The sequence below is a fragment of the Tasmannia lanceolata genome, unplaced genomic scaffold, assembly GCF_043159265.1.
Source record: "Tasmannia lanceolata isolate RefF3 unplaced genomic scaffold, GAP_Taslan_0.1 ptg000037l, whole genome shotgun sequence".
In the NCBI taxonomy this organism is placed as follows: Eukaryota; Viridiplantae; Streptophyta; class Magnoliopsida; order Canellales; family Winteraceae; genus Tasmannia; species Tasmannia lanceolata.
The window spans coordinates 40,391,028-40,404,995 of record NW_027518714.1 but is presented as its reverse complement, the minus strand read 5'-3'; the positions used below and the strand labels follow the sequence as shown (position 1 = coordinate 40,404,995).

General features: G+C 38.4%; 1 protein-coding gene across 1 annotated transcript in view; it reads right to left on the bottom strand.

Moving 5' to 3' along the window:
- The window catches only part of LOX6 (PLAT/LH2 domain-containing lipoxygenase family protein), a 48,675-nt gene that overhangs the window by 19,698 nt on the left and 15,009 nt on the right, over window positions 1-13,968 (bottom strand). Inside the window, exon 8 of the mRNA XM_077370749.1 lies at window positions 13,374-13,640. Coding sequence (XP_077226864.1) covers window positions 13,374-13,640 — 267 coding nt within the window. The remainder of the gene's footprint in view (window positions 1-13,373; window positions 13,641-13,968) is intronic.

Sequence of the window (13,968 nt, the reverse complement as noted above, 5' to 3'; positions counted from 1 at the left end):
TTTTTAGCAAAAGTTTTTAAACCCAATTCACCCCCCCCCCTCTCGGGTTGCCATACCACCCTTGGTTTTTCAATTGGAATCAGAGCAAAAGGCTCTTAATTAGGAATTTTTTTTTTTTTTCAAAAAATTTAAAAGACTAAAGATCCATGGAAACCTCATCCTCCCATGTTCTTGAGGGCCAATCCACCACTAGGCCTCCATTCTTTAATGGAACCAATTATGGATATTGGAAGTCTAGAATGATAATTTTTCTTAGACAAGGTTTTGATGTGTGGAAAATCATACAAAAAGGGTACAATCCTCCAACCACCGATCTCAATGAATCTACTAGTGCTCAAAAGGCCAAATTTGCATTGAATCATAAGGCCATGAATTCCCTTATTTGTGCTCTTTAACCCAAAGAGTTCTGTTAACTTACCAACTTCTCCCAAAGCTTAAGCTGTTGGAGAAAGGCGTTATTTATCTTTTATACTTTAACACTCCCCCGCACGTGTGGCCCACTTGGCAAACACATGGCACATGTGGTCCCACTTTGGGCCGATCATCGCATGTGGATTTTTGCTATCCGGGAGGTTTGAACTCAAGACCTTTGGCTCCGATACCATGTTAACTTACCAACTTCTCCAAAAGCTTAAGCTGTTGGAGAAAGGCGTTATTTATCTTTATAATTTAACAAGTTCAATAGGATTTGTAACCTTAAAACGGCTAAAGAGATGTAGGATACTTTATAAGTAACGCATGAAGGGACCTCTCAAGTAAAGACATCTAAGGTCAATATGCTAGTTAGTGACTTTGAGGATTTTAAAATGCATGATAATGAATCAATTGCCATTATGTATACTTGTTTTTCTAACATTGTTAATGAGCTTGAAGGATTAGGTAAAATGAATACAAATTTGGAGTTGGTAAACAAGCTTCTTCAAAGCCTCCCAATCAATTGGGACCCCAAAGTCACGTCCATAGAAGAATCTGAGGGCCTTAATCATGAAAATTTTGAGGAGCTAGTTGGTTCTCACATCAAGCATGAGATGAAATTGAAGAAGAGGGAAACCCAACTAGTAGAGAAGACAGAGCTCTTAGAGAAAGAGAAAGGAAAGTTGCTTGCCTGCAAAGCCACAACATCGTCTTCCTCAAGCTCCGATAGCGATGAATTGGAAGCTTTCAAGAAATTTAAAAAGATGTCGAAGAAGAAAGGAAGAAAAGATAAAAAGAATGAACATAAAAAGAAAGAAAAGAAAAAGGAAGAAAAGAAAGAAGAGGAAAAACCCCGGAGCTACGAATGCAAGCAATTGGGACATATAAGACCGGATTGCCCTCTATACAAGATGAAGAAGAAGAAAGGGAAGAAGTTTGGAAGGAAGAAGGTTTATATGGCAACATTTGATGGTCTAAGTTCTAGTAGTAGTAGTAGTGTATGCCCTATGATGAAGTTTGTGGTGCATTAGATGCACAAATGTCTAAAAACAAGCTTTTTAAAATAAAGAATGTCAAAACTTAAAAAAGATGTAGAATCTTTAAAACTAGACTCCTCTTCCCAATCTTTAAAACTAGACTCCTATTGGAGAAATTTTTTGAGGATTCTAGGCTTGAGAATGAGGCCCTAAAGGGTCGTTGGGAGAACTTAAAACCCAAATTTTGAATTTCCAAAATAGGGCAAGTTCCTCCAAATCTTTTGAAGATGAACAATTTGAATTTACTAAGCAACTCTTCAAAATGAAAATGAGAGGCTAAGGATATGTCTATATGGTTTAATGAATGGAGACAAGATTATAGACAGTCCTTAAAAAAGGCTAGCGTAAGACCGAGACATGCATATTACAATGCAATTAGCCTTGCTAAACCCTCAATCCGATGCCATTATTACGGCCTTCATGGGCACTATCAACTCCAATGTGCACTGAAATTGAGTAGGGATAGCATTAAGACAGAGAGAGTTTGGGTTCCCAAAGCCTCCACTTGATTTCATTTTGAAATTGATTTAGTCTAGGGGCATATGCTGAAAATTGAAAATTTTTACAAATTTTGATTCAAAAGCCCAAGGTTTTATCTTTGTTTAACAACTCATTCACCTTGGCATATTTTTTATTTTCGAAACCCCTATTGTTTTGAGTTCTTGATTTTGAAAGGGGGAGTTAGTCTTACCAAAGGGGGAGAACTTGAACTTGTTTGATCAGTACCCCATCTTTAAACTCCATTGATTTACAAATTTCAATTAAATAGGGAGAGTTCCATGTTTTCCTTGATTCAGGGGGAGTTTGTAGATTCTATATCTTTTCCGTCTTTTATTTGTCCTCTCAACCCCATCTTTTTGTTGATGCCAAAGAGGAAGAGAAATGTATATGCTTTTATTGGAAAATCCCTTGCAGCTGTCATCATCAAAAGTGGGGAGATTGTACGCCCAATGGTTCCCACCTTGGCATTCCCATCTTGTTTTGATGATTCTAAACACAAGTAATTTTAATCACAAATGTGTTTCAATGTCTTTAGTTGTAGATTTTGTTTATGTGCAAATAAAGGATGCTTGGATCATGGCTTAGAAGCTAAAATTGGAGAGCAAATTAGTGTGCCAAAGACTTAGAAGACTCAAGAAGTGAAGGTGACTTGAAGCCTTGAAGTTCAAGAGAAGATTATATTGTTCAAGTCATTTTTAGATTGCATTTTCCTTTCTTTGATTGAGGATGTTAAAGGCGCTTAACTAGGGTTATTCATTTTCCATATGGGACAAGCCTTAGAGAACACATCCCAAAGTTGAAGACCAAAATCCCAAAGGACCGTTTTTCAAAGCAGGTCTGGTCGACCGCAATTTGATGGCCGAGAAAATTAAAAAAAAAGAGGACCAGCATATAAGCGCCAGTCAACCATACCCCGGTCAACCGACATTGGCTAGCGGGCAAAATAAAAAATGACCAGAGGTCGACCGAGTATGGATGGAAATTATAGCCATCGGGCTCTAACAGCTAGTTTTTAGGACTTCGCAATAATTGCGATTTTGCCCCTAAAACGGCTAGTTTTTTGTTCTCTATACGTATGGGTTTCCTAACCCATTCAAAGATCTTCTGACACTACTAAACCCAACTAGAACATTTTAAAGAGTGGATTAACCTTTGTTTAGTGCCTCTCTCATCCTTAAGCAAAGATTAGATTTAGGATCAACTTTGTATATCTTTCTAAATTCTTTCATAACCCTCTTGAAGGGATTTTTTTTTTTCTTTCTTCAAAGATCATTGTACCTTGGTGAGTGTGCGTGGAGTCGCGAAGCCACCTCCATGGTGGCAAGTGAAGGAGACGCAGAGCCTTTCTCTGGGGTGTAATTGGTTTAATCCTCACCGTTAAGGGGGTTCTTAGTGAACCCATCAAGAAGGTCTTGGTGGAGTGGAGTAGGTCCTCTCTCTCTCTCTCTCTCTCTCTCTCTCTCTCTCTCTCTCTCTCTCTCAGTGTCGGACACGGCAAACTCCCAAAATTTAGAAATGGGGACACCGCTAAAATAGAAGGTACATATAATCATGATTTGTGGACACATATTCGTGTGCCGAGTTTCAACATGAATACGAGTTATCTGACATGGAAACCCATACAAATCTAGAAATAGCGGCACACTCATACATATATATGCATATAAAGCTAAAGACACTTCTAGTAGTACACTTAAAAGTGTCTAACGGAGTGTCGTGTGTCAGCAATAAATTCAAAGTGTCGACCAAATCATATATATATATATATATATAGAGGAAACTGTTGTGGGACCCATGTGATTGGGCAAGCTAGCTCACCATAAGTTTGGTGAGCTTAAGCTCACCAACAGTTTCCTCATATATATATATATATATATATATATATATATATATATATATATATATATATATATATATATATATTTGTGTGCATTTGGTTTATCGTTGTTTTGTGGTTTGAAAAATTAGATTTGCCTTTGTTTTAAATTCCGCATTTGTCGCAAAAAAGTTTAAACCCAATTCACCCCCTCTCTTGGGTTTCCATACCACCCTTAGTTTGTCACGAGCTTTCAACTCGCGAGAACTCATAGTTCCGACTTCACGAAACACCAACAAACCAATGGAGTGAAGTCTTGCCCCCACGCTGTGGGAAGCTTCGGCTGGTAGGACTTAGCTGTGATACAACTTGTAAGTGACCTTGTTGACCTGTTTCTTCGAAGTTTATACAAATCCAATCATAGGAAACGTTTCAAATCAACATCACAACCATAAAGATGAAAAACAAGAAGAAAAAGAATCAAATTTACCACATCTTAAACACCACAGTCCATACACTTGCTGAATAGAACTAAAACATTCAAAGGAGATCATATGATTGATCCCACTCCAAATCAGAAGAGATAATCGGGTTTTTACAAGATAACATAGAAAAACTGATTGCTGCAGCGTGGAAAACACCTCAACTGAACTTAACGCCCTGGAAGTGTTGACGGAATGAGGGCCCAAGCACTTCACGGTTGGAGAGGAAAGGGAGATGGAGAAGGGAAAAATGCTCCCTCCATTTAGGTGAAAGTAGAGATGCACTACCTACCATGTGACTGGCTTCACTCGCTCAAATAGTCCCATGAACAGAAGCAGAAACTGAAAAACATACAGCAAACCCCTTTGCCCTCTCAACCATGTCTTATAAGTGGTTGCAAGGATGCCCACCCAAATCACAGTTTGGTGGCAATAATAATATAATGCCCTTGTGAGGAAAACCAAATGAGCTCTTTGCATGAAACAAAACTCCCTTATCCACTCACAGACGCTCAAATGACATTTGGGTGCACAGATCATTCTAGCGCCCTAGTGAAAATGGCCAAAAGGGACCCCTTTATATGAACGACATATCCAGGGCCCACTGCAACTTAGCAAAAAGATCGGTCGACTAAGTGGCAACTAGAAAGAAAGCTTATCTATGGTCTCCAGTCCAAGATGGGAATAGAGAATGAGGACATTTATGAGAAATAGAGAGTGAGGGCCCTCTTTCTTTAGCCCTCTCAAACATTGAAAAAGTTATTGGGCTTCCGCTTGGAAAAATGGAGATGGAGATGGAGATGAAATGAAGCCATACCTCATTTTAACCAACACTTCCCAAGCCTCACTCTCCCCATTAAATATTCAAAAAAATCTCATTCAACGTGGCCATAAACTTTTTCTACGTCAAAAGCTCCATCAAAGGAGAAATTATCTTTCCTTAATACTTCCTTAGCCCCATTGACAATTATCTTATTATTTATTAAGAACAAGGAAGCAGGAATCTCTACTCATAATGGGGAATCGTGGTTCCCCCAAATGCGATTCGGAAATGGGAATCTTCATGATTCCCCAATTTTGGGAATCCCATTTCGGAAACGTGGGGAACACGATTCCCACTCTATGGGAAACACGTTTTATATCTCTCTTCCGAGTCCTCTTCTCTTCTTGGTGGTCATCTTCTCTTGCTCTTCTTAGTTTTTACATGTAAAGTCATTTAACTTAATATTTACATGTAAATTAGGGAATACCCTCCATTTGAATCTATTAAAATAGTTTCAAGACCCAAATCTAAATGGATAAAAAGTCAACTTTCCAGTTCTAGCATAAATTTCAAAAAAAAGAAGGGTCGGGTCAAAATCTTAAATTTCAAATGATGGGGTATTTTCCAATTTTAAAAAATCATAAATTCTATCATGTCCAAACATTATTAAATCTGAAAAGTCTGGTAAAACATCTCATAATTTGGTTTTTAAAAATTTTCATCTTGTCAGGCACTGTTCAACGTACTGGTCAACAAACTAGTCAACACATGCATTTCAGCTGATAGTGATTTTCCTTTAAGTAAATGTTGGATCTTTTAATAAAAAGTTTTTTTAAAATATTTGGTTCATATAATTATTTCTTATATTTTTTAGTAATTATTTTTTTTTTTAAATATTTAACTATTAAAAAAATTCTCTGACCCTTCACACTTCCCTCTTTCGCTTCCCGCTCTGGCAACCTTGATTAAGACTACCTAAGAAACTCACTGCCCTAAAATCTTTGATCTCCACTGCTCCCTCTTATGGATAAAACCCATTATGTATTGAGGTATCTTCCTTATTGATTTGCCCTCGTAGAAAGAATTCCTTTATTACATTCATAAAATCAAATTTCGCATGATCCACTTGATTGAACGCTGCAAAACCATATGATCCTGGATTTTTATCCTACCGTTAGAGAAGATATCTCCTATAACCTCCTTTTCTTCAAATACTATTTCCAAACAAGTAGCAATGGGTTTTTATTTTATTTTTTGAGCAATGGTTTTACTCCTAGGTTCATTTATAGGAGTTTAACCTCTTCTTCTTTTTTGTGTGTGTGTGCGGGCGAGGGGGCGGGGGGGGGAGAGGAGTGGAGAAGGGGTAAGGGGAGTTTATTAAATTGGTAGAAACGCCCACTTCCAGTCAATAAGAAACAGCTGCTACATACATCCTTAAAGTAACACTTCTGTTTACTCTCTATATCTCCGATTTCACGGTACAGGTTTGATCCAGAAACATGTCGTTGGAACTTGTTCGAGAATAATTTTCAAACCTGTTAACTAAATGGGGAGGACTCGGGTAGATCCCAGCCCAACCTGAACATAGTACATTTGTGGCCAAGGGTTTTTTAGAGATTGCCATATCCCCTGTACCATCTCCACATTTGAGAGCTACACATATGTCAATGTCAAAGTTAAATAGCCTGTTTCATGCTATATTGGTCGACATATCTTATAGATAAAACATTTATTTCTTCATGATGCATACTGCCATTTAAATCTGGAGTACATCACTCAAGGAAGCAAGAAGCTAAAAAATTTAAAATAAAGAATGCACTTTCTATCATTTTTTCCGAATGCTAGACTTTAATTAATAGAGGACAAAAGGCCCGATGACCGAGATGGTCAATGAGAAAATACAGCAAGAAGATAAAAGGCAAAGGAAAAAAAGCTGAAAGTAGAATGCATATGCTATCCTCAGCTAGGCATATGATCAAAAAACTGGATCGCCTCTCTATCTACTCCTGATCAAGCTAGTAAATCTGCATCCAGATTCGCCGATCCCCAACATGTTGAAAATCAACATCATGTCCCTCTAGCTTATCCAAAATCTCCTCTATGGCATCAGCAAACCTCCAAGAAAGTGAATCCAATCTCGAACCCGTCTGACCATATTGAGGAAATCTCGCTCAATGTTTATCTAATCTCGTTGTGATTGAAATGCAAATCTAATCCCCTTCAACAAAGCCTACACCTCCACCATATTAGCATCTTTTGCCCCTGATTGGTCTCGAAAAGGCCCAAAGCACCTCACTATTAGAATTCTTCAACAATCCTACAATACCTATCGGTCCAGGGTCGCCGATACTCGATCCATCAAAGCTTATTTTCAACCTCCTAAGAGGTGGGGGTTGCCAACATCTAGGACGTGATCCCTCTAGACAAACCTTGTTCTGCCCAATCTCCTCCAAAGACCTGTGGAAAGATGACTCTAATATCCCACTAAACGTAGGAACGAGATGCCAAACTGACCGCCAAGGAAAAGATTTCACTCGTTATATTGCGCACAAACTTACAAATATTTTCCTCAGGAATTTCTCAGGAAGACAATATCAGGGGAGAATTTATTGCAAGTTTGTGCGTATATATATAGCATAAAATTGTTGTAAAATTATCATGATATTATCGCGATATTTTTCACGAAATGATAAAAATGAAAATATTGCAATTTTTTTTAAGTATTTTGGGGTTTATCGTTTATTAAAATGTCGTAATAAAATTGCTATTAAGTTGAAAAAAATCGCAGATATTTGTGACTATGATTGCGCACATATTTTGCCATCCCTTAATCTCTAGTTTCTTTCCATCCATACAAACTAGAGAGTGGCAGCAAGAAATAAGTTCCATAAGACCCTACCTCTAGAAGACCATGGGGTAAATGTCCAGGATTCAAGTCACAAGGAAGAACCCAAATGACATTTAAAATAGGGATGCAACTTGGGTCGAGCTCAACCCGAACATGTTGGGTTCAACCTGTTTTTTTCTCAGGTTGGGTTGGCAAATGCTGGGGTCAGATCGGGTTACGGTTGAGAAAAAGCAACCAAATATCTTCATGTTGCGTTAGGGTTGAGCGTCACGCAACCCAACTCGACACAAAACCTAACATTCCTTTTTTTAAAGCTTTTGAAATACAATATTTTATAAAATCTAACGTAGAGATTCCTTTTCTGCAACTGCTGAAAACCCCAAGACGTGCGCCTACCGTCAGTCAGGGAGTATCGTGTAATAAATTAAATAAATTAATAAAATTCATTCATCAAAAACCAAAAACCACTTGCAAGTCCAAAGGGAAAATACCACTAGTATTAATGAGCCCAACTTCTATTCCCATTTTACATGAGCGTTTCTCCTTACGAGGCAAATGCTCGTCATCGTCATCTCACTCTGCTAGGTCTTGCTTTTGTTTGTTTTGAGCAACAAGACTGTTAAAGCTCAAGTAATTGTGACTTTAGGCGGGGGTTTTGCCGGATTCCGGCATCGGAAGTGGCGATTGGGATGTGACTTGGCGGTTTTGTTTTTTGCATTGAGAGATCGAGATTCCGTCGGGGGTTACGGTTTTTTCGACAAAAAAGTATGGGAATAAACCCTAGAAATCCATTCTGTGTTGAAGAGATATGGTTCTTCTTCTACCAAATGTTTTCTTTCTACACAACTCTCTTCTATGAAGAAATGCTCCTCAGGTTCAAGTCAGGTCAGACAGGGTTCAGATTGGTTTGGGTTAGGGTACGGGTTGACCCTCTTCGGGTTGGGGCTCGTGTTGAGTCGAGTTAGGGTTGACGATATGGCTCTTCAGGTTGGGTTCGGGTTGGCCTCAACCCGACCTAACCCGGCCCGAGTTGCACCCCTAATCGAAAAGACAGAGAACAAAATACCAAAGTCTACATGTAAAACTACACTGAAGAGGGAGATGGTCTACCAACTCTGCATCAGTGAGACAAAGTAAACAATGATTGACAATTAGCTTTTTCTGATGACGAAGATGATCCACCATGAGGATCCTATTTACATACACAATCCAACTGAAGGAGTTGACTCTCAAAGGATCTTTGACTTTCCAAGCACTTCTATGTTGTGATGGACCTGATTTTTGGACAAGGTTCTTGTAAAAGGATTTAATCATAAAGATTCCGCTAGATGTCCAACTCCACATCTTTTTATCATTTCCCCACCTCTTTCTGATAGAAGACCGTTCTATCATAAAAGAAAATAGGGAAGAAGATGATAGAAAAAGGGAAAGAATAAGCTAATTCGAGGAAACTCAGGCCTCCAATGAGTTAATTCGAGGAAACTCGACCTCCAAGATGCAAACTGAACTTAATTTGATTATTCCTTGCTCCAAAAGCCATATGGCATCTACATTGTATAGAAATTAGGGAAAGCAAAATATGGAAATAGAAATCAACATAATAGAAAAAAGCTTATAAGGAAACCTAATATAAGATAGCAATAACATAAATAAGGAAAGCATCTAAATAAGAAAATCTATTCCGAACATTCCCCCGCCCTTAATTTCAACCTTGTCCCCAAGGTTGGAGATTGATCTTGTGAACTTTCCAAATTTCTTCTCTTTCCTCCTTTTCTTTCTTCTTGCTCCCTCCTTCTTGCCTCTTTTTTGTCTTGTAATTAGTCACCATCATCGGGTTGAGGCCACTCCAACTGCAAACCGATCCCATCATGCCGTTCATCAAAGCTTCTTTGATGTACTTTTTTTTTATTGATTCACGGATGGTTTCAGGTGAGGATCTTTTCTATGGCATTGAAAAGATTGAGAAGCATGACAAATTTTTCGGGGTCGACGTTGTTGGACTCGAGAACGCTGATAATCATTAACCGTTTTCTTTTTTGGCTTTTTTGCTTTTTCTTCGATCCGATTTCTTTCTCTCTTTTTTCTGTTTCGTCTTTTCTATTTTATTATGTAAGCCTTCTCGACGAAGCTCTCGCTGAACTATTTACTTAGAGGCTCTCCTAACTTCACGCCAGGTGACGGTTCCATCACTTGAGGAGGATTGGAGTTTTGAGAAAGAAATTCTTGAAACATTTTCATTATATTCTCTTCGAAAGCTTGGAATCTCGAATCGAACTTCGCAGCCAACTTCGCTTCCAAGGCTTGCTCTTCTAAGGACAAACCATTATTGTTTCCTGTAGCCATAGAATACACCTTCAAATCTTTGATACCAATCCACGAATAAACCGCTCTGATACCAACTTGATAGAACACCGTTCTATCATAAAAGAAAATAGGGAAGAAGATGATAGAAAAAGGGAAAGAATGAGCTAATTCGAGGAAACTCAGGCCTCCAATGAGTTAATTCGAGGAAACTCGACCTCCAAGATGCAAACTGAACTTAATTTGATTATTCCTTGCTCCAAAAGCCATACGGCATCTACATTATATAGAAATTAGGGAAAGCAAAATATGGAAATAGAAATCAGCATAATAGAAAAAAGCTTATAAGGAAACCTAATATAAGATAGCAATAACATAAATAAGGAAAGCATCTAAATAAGAAAATGGACCAATTACCAATGGGGGACAAACATTAGGCATAATTATCAACTGGACCCAGGCTTTTCAGAAATTACCAATGGGGGACAAAATCTGTCTTGTCAGTAAAAGCTGGACGAAAATACCCTTTGGCATATAAAACACGTTTTGACTTTGGAAGGGGGTTTTCAAGTCTCTACGATTGGGGTTATTAGGTATCAAAATGGGGTTACCAATTTCAGAATGGGCTTATCAAGTCCCTGAAAATTGGCCGAGAGTTTTGGAGTTTTGGAAGAGGGTTTTCAAGTCTTTAGGAATGGGGTTATCTAGTATAAAAAATGGGGTTACTAATTTTCGAATAGGGTGATCAAGTCCTTGAAAATTGGCCAAGGATACTAGAGTTTTGGAAGGGGGTTTTCAAGTCTCTGGGATTGGGGTTATCTAGTATAAAAATGGGGTTACCAATTTTTGAATGGGCTTATCAAGTCCTTGAAAATTGGTAACCCCATTTTGATACCTAATAACCCCAATCATAGAGACTTGAAAACCCCCTTCCAAAGTCAAAACGTGTTTTATATGCCAAAGGGTATTTTCGTCCAGCTTTTACTGACAAGACAGATTTTGTCCCCCATTGGTAATTTCTGAAAAGCCTGGGTCCAGTTGATAATTCTGCCTAATGTTTGTCCCCCATTGGTAATTGGTCCTAAGAAAATCTATTCCTAACACTTTATGCAAGTCAAATTATTTTTTGTGAGGAAAGATGCTACAGTGTCCAATTCCCAATTTAAAAAATTCCATCTAAAGTTGAAATTCAATTCCACCGATCCGTCAACTTGTCAAAAAGTCTCAACCACACTGAAATCTTTTCTTGAGGTCACTCTAAAAAGAGAAGCAAAACAGTAGTTCCATGGATTCTGGAAGCATTTGCTCAGGTCCATCCTCTAAAGTGCAAACCATACTTGGTATTTATTAAAGATCTACATAGAAGACCTCTGTTTTCACCATACTTCCACAACCATTCCCGAATCATCATTTTTATCATTTCGATTCCCATGACTTACTAGGGTATCCTTTGTCATTCCATAGAAAGTTTCTTTGAAGTTGTTCAATTCTTAGGATTACAGACATCCCCTCTTCACTTCAAGATTGACTGCAAGAGAATGCCTCCCTCTCCTTGGTAAGATCCGCAAAAAAAAATATCAATGTGGAATAATCGATAACTCACAAAAGCAGGTCGCATTGAATTAGTTAGAACTGTTCTCAACTCCTACCTCCCAAAGGGAGTCATGGAAAATATTGAGAAACTATTTAAAGATCTCACAAGGGTTGGGCACAAAATAAAGCGCAAGTTACATCCCATAGCTTGCCAGGACATATGCAATCCGAAATCAGAAGGGGGCTAGACATTAGGCGCATTGTGGATCTTTACAAAGCCTCACTAATCTAAAACCTCTGGCACATGATCAATAGGTGTGACACCCAATGGTGCTCTTGGGTGCACAAAAAGTACTTACAAGGAAAAAGCATCTGATTAATAGACATGACCCACAACGTATCTTGGGGCTTCAGGAGCAACCTTCAAGCTAGAGAAAAACCCAAGCATAGTATCTGCTATATCATAGGCGATGAAAATGGCATTATTTTTTTCTTGGAACATTGGCACCCCGATGGTTCTCTGCTCTCCCAAATAGCAACAAGAGGTGTTGATAGTATTATCCCTCACAAGATCAATATAAGCGAGCTGCTTTCCAATGGAGAATGGGACCAAAATTTCAACAAATCATCCCTTGAAGACATAAAAAAATAGTTATCTGCATCACTAACCATTCATGGCAACAAAAATACTCCAACATGGAAACAGGCAGTGAACGGAGTGCTTACTCTCAAAAGTACTTGGAATACTCTCGGGAAACATTAACGGATGATTCATTGGACACAAACAATATGGTTCAAGGGGCATATTCCAAGACACGCCATAACAGCATGGCAAGCCCTCCATGGAAATCTTGGCACCGCTGACCAGTTGATACCCAATGGTATACCTTATAATTCCACCTGCAGCTTATGCAACACGGAGGCTGAGAGCACAAACCACATATTCTTCCAATGCTCCTACTTGGCATGGGTATAGCGATCCATCTCATGGAGGTTTAAGCATTGGCGAAGACCTCTTGGATACCTATTAGATTCAAAAGCAAATTCATGGGAAAGGGACAAACAGCTATAGGCATGATAATCACCTTGGCAGCCAACATTTATCACTTTTGGACTGAGGGAAATGCAAGGATCTTTGAGAAAAAAAAAAACATAAAAGAATCATTCTCCATGAAACTCTCACAAACTTGTGCGATAGGTTCTGATGTTAAACGACAATGATAACGAAAGTAACCGCGAGATTGCTGCCAATCTGGCATGTTCTTTATCGGTTTATCCACAAAGCAGGTAAACCAAAACCATGCAGCAGATCCAAACCTGAGAAAGGCACTTTAGAACTCAACATGGTATTCCTAGAGAGAGAACACTTTTTTTCTAGGGGAAAAATTTCTTTTAAATGCAATTTCTAGCATTATTGGTTCAATTCAAACTTGCATACTTTTTAGGATATATCTTTTTCCTCCTTTCATTTTTTTGGTTCCGCTTTTCTTTTAACCATTTGCAGGAACATTATACGGGAAAGGGTAAGGCCATGTCAAAGTGATGGGGCTATTGATGTAAGCACAAGCATAGATGCATATGTAGATTCGTAAAGCAAGAGAGAAAACAAAGAATAGCAGATAAGAGAGAACATAAAAAATTGAGGCACTAATATGATCTCGAATGTGAAGGACCTCACCTTCGTATCAGGTCGGCTGGAAGTGCCTCCATATCAAATCTCCACATACTCTTGTATGCCGCTGAGCTCACCTCCATAGAGTACTTGCCTGGGCTGAAACAAGACTCAATAATTCCTCCACCATTTATCAAACTTTGTCTTGCCAATGCATTGATTTCCAACGTGTAGCGCATATGTGGGTGCAGCAACTTGTAAATAGGGTGCATTGAGCTAAGTTGTCTATGTGTAGCGATGATGTAAGCCTCCATGCAAGCATGAGTCCTCAACCTGAATAATTAGTATCATGATTAGACATCATCTATACAATTGAAACTAAACACTGACACAAATACTAAATGTATATGTTCAATATGATCAAAAGCATGGTTTTAAATTTCAGCCGAAATTTCGGATTTCAGTTGGGACCGAATCCGAAACCACCAAAATCCGAAAATTTGGCCAGAGTCCCAAATTTTGGAAATTTCGGTAATTTCAGCCGAAATTTTGGGAAATGTGATTTTTAAAGCTCTTTTCCAAAATTTCGGCTGAAATTTCAGTACATTAATGAAATTTTCTTTTCTTTCTTTACTGAATTTCGGCCGAAAACCGATATTTA